This window comes from Plectropomus leopardus, chromosome 19, assembly GCF_008729295.1.
Source record: "Plectropomus leopardus isolate mb chromosome 19, YSFRI_Pleo_2.0, whole genome shotgun sequence".
NCBI lineage: Eukaryota > Metazoa > Chordata > Actinopteri > Perciformes > Serranidae > Plectropomus > Plectropomus leopardus.
In genome coordinates, this window is record NC_056481.1 from 17,408,923 (window position 1) to 17,420,725 (window position 11,803).

The 11,803-nt window shown below is 37.4% G+C and overlaps 1 protein-coding gene across 1 annotated transcript in view; it reads left to right on the top strand.

Moving 5' to 3' along the window:
* Nucleotides 1–11,382, top strand: part of pdpk1b (3-phosphoinositide dependent protein kinase 1b) — an 11,996-nt gene extending 614 nt beyond the window's left edge. Inside the window, exons 2-14 of the mRNA XM_042507939.1 lie at nucleotides 2,353–2,643; nucleotides 2,862–2,904; nucleotides 3,025–3,162; nucleotides 3,305–3,449; nucleotides 3,560–3,657; nucleotides 3,799–3,874; nucleotides 3,997–4,065; nucleotides 4,302–4,398; nucleotides 4,573–4,746; nucleotides 5,762–5,979; nucleotides 6,195–6,252; nucleotides 7,958–8,110; nucleotides 9,042–11,382. Coding sequence (XP_042363873.1) covers nucleotides 2,353–2,643; nucleotides 2,862–2,904; nucleotides 3,025–3,162; nucleotides 3,305–3,449; nucleotides 3,560–3,657; nucleotides 3,799–3,874; nucleotides 3,997–4,065; nucleotides 4,302–4,398; nucleotides 4,573–4,746; nucleotides 5,762–5,979; nucleotides 6,195–6,252; nucleotides 7,958–8,110; nucleotides 9,042–9,155 — 1,674 coding nt within the window. The 3' untranslated portion in view covers nucleotides 9,156–11,382. The remainder of the gene's footprint in view (nucleotides 1–2,352; nucleotides 2,644–2,861; nucleotides 2,905–3,024; nucleotides 3,163–3,304; nucleotides 3,450–3,559; nucleotides 3,658–3,798; nucleotides 3,875–3,996; nucleotides 4,066–4,301; nucleotides 4,399–4,572; nucleotides 4,747–5,761; nucleotides 5,980–6,194; nucleotides 6,253–7,957; nucleotides 8,111–9,041) is intronic.
* Nucleotides 11,383–11,803: the final 421 nt, after the last annotated feature.

Here is an 11,803-nt window from a genome sequence, read left to right on the forward strand (position 1 = left end):
GATTGTCAACCCATTAAACTTCAGATTTTGTTAGTAATGTCGGCACACTAACTTTAAACGTCGTCCAGCACCGTTACGTGAAAATGGTGTAAGGTTTTGAAGTTACTCATGTTACCTGGCTTGCTAACGTTAGCTAATTGACTGGCTGTTAGCGTTAAGTTTATAACTCGCTGTCAGTGATGGCCGGCATTATTTGACAAGGCAGCAGGAGCTAACGTTAGCTTGCTAGCAGGCGTTAGTTAGCACAGAAAGTTCACACAGGCCTGCTGTTGCCCAAGTACTCAGGCTTATGTTAACGTTAGCTGACGTTTTCTATCAACCATTACATGGTTGACTTATATAAATTGGTCAGTAGATAGTTGTATGACCAGTTGGCAATCTTACAGTGAAGTCCGGATAAGGCAGCTAAATGGCCACACCTTGGTTTTGAATGAGAAGAAGCTAGGCCAACTGTTCTAACTGAGTTGTAAGCTGAACAACATCTGCACTAAATGTTACAGTTAAAAATAACTAACATTGGTACAGGCACCAAACACCCAACTGTTTGTTAGAAAGCACAGTCTGACACTGCATGTTATCTATGAGTCTTCATCAATCAGATCTATGAATTTGAGTGCTTTTAATTTGATAAACCCACTTAAAAAAAAAAAAAAAAACTAAATTAAAAGAACTCAAGTTAAAGTAATTTAAAACGGTTCAAATCCTGTACAAAGTTAAAAACTCAACTACTACTCATATACAAAAGTTGTTTCAAATGAAAGGAAATCTGCATGATTTGAGGGGTAATTTTTATGTTCAAGAAACAGTGAGTACTAATGCAAAATAGCATTGTATTACAGCCAAAGGGGTTAATTTATAGAACAGCTGTAGAGTGGAATTGAAAAGATGTAGAATATTTAACGAATTTAAACACGTTTTTAAAAACAACACATCAAAGTTAAAATGGGCATAGTAAGAGAGAACAGAAGATAGATAGGTTGCTTTTGATAGTGTGACTTTATTTGTATTGATGTGTGTTTTTGTTCTGTAATGTGTGCGTGTGTTTATTTCGATTGATCTGTTCATGTTTTGTCTTAGTTCTTGCTTGATTTGATAGTGGTATGTAAGGTGAATATTGAGGCAGAAATTGGGAGTACAATTATGTTTAATTAAAAAAAATTAAAATTGAAAAAGGGGATATGATCTGATCAGTATTCCCTTCCTCCTACTCTTGTAGGACATAAAACACTTATGTTGTTTACTGAATATGCTCAGTGGACATTCTGGTGTTGTATTTCTTACTTATATTTATTTTATTCCCCCATTTTATTTGGCATGTTTGAAATGAAGATCGAAACTAACTTATGTTAACTAGCCAGTCATTTGCTGGGTTTCTCATCAGTGTTTGTTTGTGCTAGCTACCATGTCAATTTGATCATGTGCATACACATTTGTTATATTTAGTGCAGTTGTCACATGAAAGCAGTAACTTTGATATAGCTTTTACAACTTTAACTGGAGGGGGGACCACCAGGATCATAAGCGGCTTCTCCAATAGTCGTTTACTGTCCTTATTAATTTTAGACTTTGCTCCTCAAGTGGTCTCACTTTAAATTGTTTAAGTTATGATATACTACCTAGAGTTTTAGATGCAGTTAATTTAAGTTGGCAACCTTTTTAATATAATTGTCCATATCCTCTAAGCCCCATCCCATCTAGTCTTGGATATATATTTGCTAGAATAGGTTGGGTGATTGCTTGTTTTGTAAGACATTATTTTGATTTCAATAATACAGTCTGACGGACCAGAAATGCAACAAATCGAATTTAACAAACTGTATTTATTGATATGAACAGATCCACATATCTCTTTTTTTGTGCTATATGCCTATTTTGTTAAATCTTTAAGGAGGATTTCAAAAAATAAATTATGATGCAAGCAATTTTAAAATCTGTTTGCTCACAAAACTATGGGGGAAATTCCCAGTTCAAATGACAACAACTGAACAGCAAAACATGACCTTGTCCATAAACATTTTTTTTTTTTAATGCAAATCGATATTGGAGGAAGTTCTCACTGTTGTTGTTATCATTATATTGTTATGTGTTCCTAGCATTTCTCGTTGCTAGATATGGTTGGCCTAAGGTTGCTACCATACTGATTGTTACTCACAATGAAGGTATGATTCACACATTTTTAGTAGTAGTTTTTGACCACATTAAAAGGTAAATTTGACAGTTAGAGACTTGGTCTCACATAATTCTCAAGAGATGCATGATGATCTATTTAAACCACAAGAAGACGTGGCTTTTTAAAATACAGATTTCACCCTGCTAACTGATATATTTTCAATGTTCCCTCTCCTGTTCCAGTATGATGTTGTGCCCATTCAGCCCAGCGTTGTCATCTGTTCCTGCTCGCATCCATCAATGGTAAGAAACCACCCTGACTCCTGCTCGCCACTTGCTATCCCAGGCGCAAGCAGTAGCCACTGTCCCAGCATGGAGGGCTCAGCCTCAGAGGCCCGTGCTGTAGGAGCGTCTGCCAGCAGCCAGGGCTCAGACCTCCGCACACAGCCGGCCGTCCAAGCCACTCAGCCACGCAAGAAGAAGGCAGAGGACTTCAAATTTGGCAAGATACTGGGAGAGGGCTCCTTCTCAACGGTATGTAACTTGCATTCCACTTAGCTTTTGAATTATACCTGGGTAGATGTTGCTACATGCTAGCATTCTTTTGATTAATGTACTTGGATGAGTCATCCTGAGTTCATTTGAGGGGAATTGGCAAAACAGGCCCTAAGAGTTACAAGATTTGCTTACAAGTCTGACAAGAAACTAACATGCTGTGATGTTATTTTCTTTTTCTGTTCTTTTATCTTAAGGTTGTCCTGGCAAGAGAGCAGGTAACAGGGAAAGAATATGCAAGTAAGTATTAATGCACTAGCTTTTGGTGAATGACATGAATTACACTTTATTATCAAGATTAAAATGTTGCTGGTTGTATTTTTACGATTATATCCTTAACTTTTCTTTTCTGTTTTCCAGTTAAGATTTTAGAGAAGCGCCATATTATGAAGGAGAACAAAACCCAGTACGTGAAAAGAGAAAGGGATTTGATGTCAAATCTAGATCACCCATTCTTCGTCAAGCTCTACTTCACATTTCAAGATGATGAGAAGTTGTGTATCCTTCAACAAGTTTGTCAAGGCATGTGTCATATTAACATCTCGACAGCTGTTTTGTTTTTTATGTGTCAACTCATACGTGGTGTTTTTTAACAATTGATTTCTAACAGTCACAGTGCTCCTTAACTAGCTTTTCATAGATTTTGGTCTCAGCTACGCAAAGAATGGAGAGCTCCTGAAATACATTCGCAAAATTGGTTCTTTTGATGAGACCTGTACTAGATTCTACTCAGCTGAAATAGTTTGTGCTCTAGAATACTTACACAATAAGGGGATAATACACAGGTAAGACTTTCTGTTTGTTTTATATATTTTTGCCTTTTTTGTTATATGATTTTCAGATCCTGTTTAGTGTTTGTTTTCCCTTAAATTACAACTGGTTTGTCTTATTTCAGAGATCTCAAACCAGAGAATATTCTTCTGAGTGAAGATATGCACATTCAGATAACAGATTTTGGGACGGCAAAACAGTTATCATCAGACAGTAAACAAGGTACAACCACAATCCCGATTTTGCTTGTACTTCTCTGTGTAAAGTATAACAATTGTATTAGTGATACACATGTAGGGGTTTACTTTCTGTGAGCAGTATGAAGTTACTCGTGTTTTTACCATTTTTTGCATTGTTTGGCAGCGAGAGCAAACTCCTTTGTTGGGACAGCGCAGTATGTGTCTCCAGAGCTGCTAACAGAGAAATCTGCCTGCAAGAGGTATGAGGTTCGGTCATCATACAGCTGATACTTACTCTAGTCTTTGTTTTGTTTACATGTTTGTCAGATAAGGGTGGTATCACATTTGTAATATTCTTCTTTTATATTTTTTCCATGTTAAGCTCTGACCTCTGGGCCTTGGGATGTATTATCTATCAGCTGGTGGCTGGTTTACCACCATTCAGAGCTGGGTAAGTAATAATGGGATGGTTTCACAACTCAGTTTTTGTCATTATTTCATGCTTCGGTAATAGCTGATTATGTTGTATTTTAATATTTTACTGTTACTGAAGCACATTACTGTTAAATGTTATTTAAGTGCAAAAAATGCTCGGCATGAAAACAGCCTTGCTCTAGTGATATTACTCGAGCAAACATTTCTCTAAGGCTCTCTCTTTTTATTCTTCTTGTATTTCATGTGCTGTAGAAACGAGTACCTAATATTCCAGAAGATAATAAAGCTGGAGTATGAATTCCCAGAGAAATTCTTCCCCAAAGCCAAGGATCTTGTCAGACAGCTTTTGGTAGGTCATCAAGAACCATGACTCATATATTTAAGATACAATAAACTGTAACTGATATCTGTGGGGACATTAATTTTGTGTATTTGGTGGTCAGCTGGTGTTGGTTATTTACAGGGCAGTGCTTTTCGAGTAAATGGAAACACATGTCGCATCTGTCTCTGTTTTTTCCCTCAGTCACTGGACCCTTCCAAGCGGATTGGGTGCGAAGAGATGGGAGGGTACGACCCTTTGAGGCGGCACCCCTTCTTCGAGACCATCTACTGGAGTGACCTACACCTACAGACACCCCCCAAGCTCACCCCCTACCTGCCAGCAATGTCTGAGGATGATGAGGACTGCTATGGAAATGTAAGACATTTTATCACAGTCCAGGGGCCAGATGTACGGAACTCTGTTTACATTCACAACAAAAATTGTGTGGATGCACAAAGGCCGAAATATATACATATGCATTCTTAAAGGTAGAATCATGAAGACGTGTGTGCATTCGGTTCTGCTAAAAATCTCAGTTACCATGGTACTGGGTGCATGGGCACAAGCCTTATTTCCACGCTCACAGTTCATAAATGGCTGCAGAAAGGCCCTGAAACATGCGTTTGCATACTTACACATGTGCCTCTCCACCATTCATTAAACCTGTCTGGCAGAGTGAAATACAGTAAAATAAGAGTATTTCACCAACTGCGTTGCATCAGGGAGGTTCTTCAACAGTGCCAAAGCAATTGTCATTAGGCAATACGCATGGCTGTGGATATTTGTGGGGTCCACACCACTAATTCATCAAATTTCTGCCAATCATTTCTGCGCTGAAATCTCAATCATCATCATTATTATTAAATGTCAGAAGGTCAATCAATCATTCAGAGCTCTCATGTGAAAACTAACTTGACAAACTTCTTCACATGATAAAATTAAACCGTTACCAACAGTGAGATGAACTCAAATAAAAATAATGCTGAAATGCATCACTCATAAGATTAACTTTGTAAATGCACCTTTGCCATTTTACATAACGCTGGGTAAGCTGCGGAAAAAAAAGAAAATCAGTGAGGTTTGCAAACAACCTTAAGACATTGTTTTCCACCTTTAAACTTATATTTAATCTCCTTATATTACTCGCAACTATCTTAGCTAAAACTGTGTGTACGCCTACTATAAGGAATGCGTGAGGTGCGCACATTCTCACAGTACACATTAATTCATCTGGCCCGGGTCTTTCTTTTTGTTTTTGGCCGTGGATTACTCGGGAACACTTGGGTGTGATACCTTGTTGAAAAATCAGTTTTCCCAAACACTGAACAAACCACAAATCTGCAGCCAAACACTGCAAAACTTTTCTCCACTGTCTCATTTCTGATCTCAGTACGATGACCTCCTGAGCCAGTTCAGCAACATGCAGGTGGCCCAGTCCAGCTCATCACACTCCCTGTCGCCACATGAATCCACGCCCCCACAGAGGTCCAGCAGCAACATTGAGCAGTACATCCACGACCTGGACAATAACTCTTTTGAGCTGGACCTGCAGTTCACTGAAGAGGAGAAGCAGTTATTGCTGGACAAACAGACCACTGGAAACCCCTGGTAAACCCTCTCCAGTGTTTCCACCTCGTCAGCCTGTTAATCTGCGTGCTTTAGAACTGTTGCTGTTCATTGTTTAATTTAAATCTCAGTCATTCTTGGAGTAAAGTCTTGCTCATGTCCCAGAGATTTGGAACAAAGTTAGATTATAATGTTAATTTGTTTAGGGAAAAAATCATGAAATGGAGTGGGTGTAATCTGCTGTTGCGTATTTACAGGCACCAGTTTGTGGAGAACAACCTGATCCTGAAGATGGGCCCAGTGGATAAACGAAAGGTTTGTGACTTCTAGGCAATATAATTGACCTTTTTACCTTATATTTATTGATGTATATTTATCATATATTTTAAATAAATTTTTGTTGAAACCTTTTTAAGCCAAACCTTATTATAGGTTCCCATGGTCATGGCAAACCTGGGAAGGTCATGGAATTTAAAATCATGTTTTCCATGGCTGGGAAAATTACAGATTTATTTATTGTTTTGTTTTGTTTTTTGCAACTTTTTACATGTTATTTTAATTGTCATCACACCATCTCATGTATCTTACTCATTACATAGCTCATGTATTGATGTCATTTCTTTTTTAATGAAAAAATATGTGAGTAGGCGTGTTGCCCAATTGTGTGGCAAGAATGGCAAACAGTCAATATATAATGATAAATACAGATAGATAATAGCAGTTACTATACAGGTTTAAATCTTTAAGGTGTTGTAATTTTGAAATTGCAGAAAATATCTCATTTTTTATTTTAAATTCTGCCTTCTATATTTTATAGTTATATTTATAGTATATTTTTTTCTTCATAATTTCAACCTCCCTGTACAGCAATAGAGAGCTAAGAAAAAAAGGTGTAATTGGTAAAATCCTTAAAAGTTTTGGATAAGTCATGGGATTTTGTTGTATCGGATTAAATTAATTGTTATAGTAATATTCCGAGGATAATTATCCACATAATGTAACATAACTGCAAATGTATTTTCAGTAGCTGTTGATGTTATGTAGCTCTAATTTGCACCCATGTGTGATGTTTGGTTTACCATCATGTGCATTTCTTTATTTTCTTCCTGCATTCCTTCTCTCCTTGAATGTGTGCCGGCCACCTGGAAGTATGTCTGAGTAGAGTTTGAGATATGTTTGAATAAGAGAAAATATTGTTAAGACAGTTTAATTTAACATGTTGGTTGTTGAATCCCAACATTTTAATACCTATGCTATACCCCACTTAAAGTTGCAACAGTGCAAGTTTGTTCATGGTAAGTTAACCCTCTTTGAAAGTATCTCAGTACAGGCTATTACACAAGTAGTATTATTTTTTACTATTTACAGTTACAGTTGGCCTTAAACAAATGAAAATAGAAGTGTTTTTAGTTGGACAACATTTATGTCAGTTGAAACTCGAGACTCGAGATTTTTTGGTTATGGAGTTATGTGTGAAAAGGTAGTCGAGGGAAAGGAGATGCAAATTAGCATGAGAGATTTTCTTTTTGATAGCATTTTTTTTTTCAATTTCATTGAATAGTAAATGTACACTGTATAATAACCATTAAGTGTAATACCATGGTATACCTTAAAAGCAGTATATCACTGCAACCCTGGCCAATTCTACTTTGTAATTGTACTCCGTTTCTGAGATGGAGCATTGTCTGTGTTATACATCGTGAAAGGTCATGAAGATTTTGTTAAGGGTCCTTAAAAGTCATGGAAAAGTTTTTAGATTTTGGCCATGAAAATGTGTTCGAGCCCTGTGGATAGTTTTCAGCCAGATAGACTATACAGTATCTGTCTTTGAACTAAAAAATAAAGAGGGTTTCTAGTTAAGGTTGGCTCGGCATAAATGAAGTCACCTTCCATGATATTGTGCTGACTACTAGTGTAAGAAGTGAAGGGGAATTCCCTGCCATGCTGAGGAAAGTCATTGGCCTAATAGCCCCCTCTGTTGGTGAACTAATGTCTTGAGACGTGTGGCATTCCATTGCAGGGTCTGTTTGCTAGACGGAGACAGCTGCTTCTCACTGAAGGACCACACCTGTACTACGTAGATCCTGTAAACAAGGTCCTGAAAGGGGAGATTCCTTGGTCCCTAGAGCTACGCCCTGAGGCCAAGAACTTCAAAACCTTCTTTGTTCATACGGTACATGACTTTTTATTTCCAGTGTTGGGAAGGTTACTATTAAGATTTAATAGGTTACAGTTGACTAGTTACCCTGTTAAAAATGTGACTGCAATAGGTTATGTTACTATTTTAATTACTTATTTGATTATTTTTAGATTACTTTTCTAACAAATGTTTTAAACAGGACAATAAATCAAAAAAGACCTATAAACAGAAGTGCATAAATGTTACACTCAAATTTGACTTAGAGGCTTTGCTGACCCGTGTTGTCCAAAAATATGCCAAAAGAAGGCATTCCTGCACAGTGAAAAGATGTGAAGCAACAGAATTAACGTTTATTCAACATGTAAACATATTTACTGAACTTTTTTATTTTCATATGTAATATATTTCTTATCATCAACATTTTGATTGGTGACTATTATTTAATTATGTTATTTTCTTAGCAACTGTAACTGATAACTATTACATGTATTTTGTAATTTAGTTAATGTAACTAGTTACTCCTCAACACTGTTTATTTCTGATGTCTGTCCAGCTGCTTGTTACAGGGTTACCATGGATTCTAAAGAAGTCTCATCGGACATTAAATTCATTAATCAAAAAACAAAGCCTTAATTGTTATTAAGATTTCTTAAATTAATCGATATAATAAAACCCCAAACATATATTTTTAATTTACCTAATGCCTTTCACATTAAAGAGGCCAAAAAGTCATGTTTTATGTAACAATAAATATGTGGGCAAGTTGTCCCTTTCCCTACATAACAGGTGTTGGTTCATGTTTTTTTTTCTTAAATTTGGCATCAAAAATGTGTTAAAGAGTCTTAAATCTAACTTGCCTGAAGCTGTAGATCCCCTGATGTTAGTACTTGCCCTCTGATTAGAATGTCTCCTTATATGTGGTTAACTTTTTAATTTCTTTTTTTTTTTCTTCTTTCCTGTGCAGCCTAACCGAACATACTATTTGATGGACCCCAGCGGAAATGCTGACAGATGGTGCAAGAAGATCCAGGAAGTGTGGAGAAAGATCTATCAAAAGCACCAAAACCCTGGCCTATAGGAGCACAGTTCCTCCTGTGGCCACTCCTCTTTAGCTCTGAGGCCAATCACTGAGCAGAGTAACACCCTCTTTAGTGCCCTTCATCACCGCAATGTAAACAAACTCTTAGAGACGCTGGCATCTAGACCTTGTTTGTTTTCCTGAGTAGAACCATGGGAAAAATACAACTTTGGATTCAGGGTTGCTTTGCTTGTTCTTTGTGCTCTCTGTGAGGCTTCTATTGCATTTTTCCATGTATGGATGATAAGACTGCCACCATGCACATCTGCTTTTTGTACATTCTGCAGGGGGGGAAGAGAGGGGCAAGCTTGTCCTGTAGAGCGACACAAGCTTGGGTACCGCTAGGACTATCTCAAACGCAAGGACTGGTTTCCTGCTTCAATGATAGCATAACACAAAATCTTAGCTTTTGTGAATCGGAGCCTATCCTGATATCTTAATTAAACCATATCCTAATCCTACATCGTACGTGCAAGCTGTAGTCAGGCCCCACTTCTAGAGCATATACTCCATAGTTGTAACAGATACTGTAAGCTGATTCAGTCTCACACGTTTACCAAACTCAAATCCTATATTTTTGTCAGAGCCCAAATGTTCCCACGATATTTGAGTTTGTTTTGTTTTGTTTTGTTTTTAAGTCTCTTGGTACTTGCTTATTGCAGTCCAATTAAGGTCTCGATGTAACAAAGCAGAGTGCCGGTCTGCAGTGAGACATGGGTCTGAATCAGTCTCTGTATAAGTGTGAGCCTTCCATAGCTGTTACTGAGGATGTATTGCTAACAGGGGGCGGGTAAACATGCCACTAGCTTGTACTTCCTAATCATAACTTGCTTATCTTTCCTGCATGGCCAGTTTTGTAGCTCAGCCTTGTCCGCTTCTCTCTCCCAGGGCACTGGAGATATAGTTTATTCAAGTTTAAAGGTGGGTATTTTTGACTGCATTGGCAACCATAGCGAATATTATTGGATGATTTGGCTGTTCTGTACCATTCACTGGCTATTTCTTTGTGGTGTGAGTTCTTCAATTTCTTTTTTTCGGTGGGATAGTCGGCTCACCTTAAGTACGTCCTATTGAAAACTAAATCTTATGTGCTGACCACCCCATGCTGAACAGAAAACCTTCATCAACAGTGATACATACACATACTATCATTCTCCGAAGCAATCACAGTAAAGCTGTTGTCCCCCGGACAAGATGGCAGAACTGCCTCATCGGGCTCATTTAGCCCATCTTTTTTTTTTTTGTTTTGTTTTCATTCTGACGTTTGGCCCAATAGAAATTAAAGCGATTGATTTAACTTGTGCTCTTGTTTTAGCAATATGTATTATCATAATGCTTTTAATTTTTGACATAATACCTTAAGGTCCTTTCCAAAGGTCCTCTTCCTTCAGCTGAGTCTGTGTGTGCAGTGTGTGACTGGAGTATAGGTGAATAGGACCCTCTGGCCCTGGGGCCCGGGGCTCGATGTGGTTGGATGTCAGTTAAAAGATATCTATCTGATCCAAATAACCGATGAAATTGCTGTATCTGTCTATAAAGTTGAGGAAAACACCAGAGAAGTGTTTTTCCTCTAGTTAGAAAAATTGTTCGAATCAAGTCGATGGCAGTCGGTTACATTGTGTATGGAAAACTCTACCTGGCTTGTAACTGACTAGAACTGTGATGTACAGATGATGTATTATTAAAATCTGAAGCAAGTAATGCAATGATATTAGGATACAGTTTTTGTATTTTTATTCTTGTATAAGGTTATTTGATGGCTATTGTTTAGCCTCTAGTTCATTCTGTGTTATTTAAATTCTAATATATGAATCATATTTGGATTGAAGTCATGTTCAGGGGCCATGTTGTGTATGTATTGAGATGTAAAGCCTTTGAATGTGAATAATTATTGTAAACTATAATATTTTACAGCTTTTTTCTTACTATATCATACATTTTCTATTTGCTCAGTGATTTAATCATATTCTGATAATTTAATGAATCTGTTCATTCTCTCTCTGATTATTTGTGCGCTAGGTCAGTAGATGTTGAATGATGAATTTTCCACTTAATGCTTGGTAGTCCAGTAATTAAAGCATGTAGGGATTTAGGCATACAAATAAAGCCACGTGTCCTGTCTTCTGTTAACAACCACAGTCATGACACAGTGAAAGCAGCAGCATTCAGTGGCAATGGCATCTCACATTTTGCAGCATGTAAATAAAGTACCGGCCCGTTATCAGTGTTTTTGTGTCGTGGAAATTACTTTGATACACGCTTCATTGCAAACATCCCAGGAGAGAATCTAATCTGGTCTTGAGTATGTTAAAGGACCACTTTGAACATTACAGGGATAGTTTGGACTAGGGGTTGTATGAGTGACTCATTCATATTTAGTGTATTATATACAGTAGATACAGTCACTGTTCATATAATTCCTTTTTTTTTTGCATTGCTCTTGTTCACTATGCTGGTATTACTGTATTCTCCGGTGCTCATGGTTTCAGTAAAATGAACTGAATGGTTGAGTCGTGCAGAATCTTAACAAGCTAACCATGTGTGTAGCATGTATTGGTAAAATTTAAACATTTCTATTTGTATGCGATCCAAGCAGCTAACTGCCATTAGCTCCAGTGGGTAACAACCTGGTTTTATACATCCAAAAA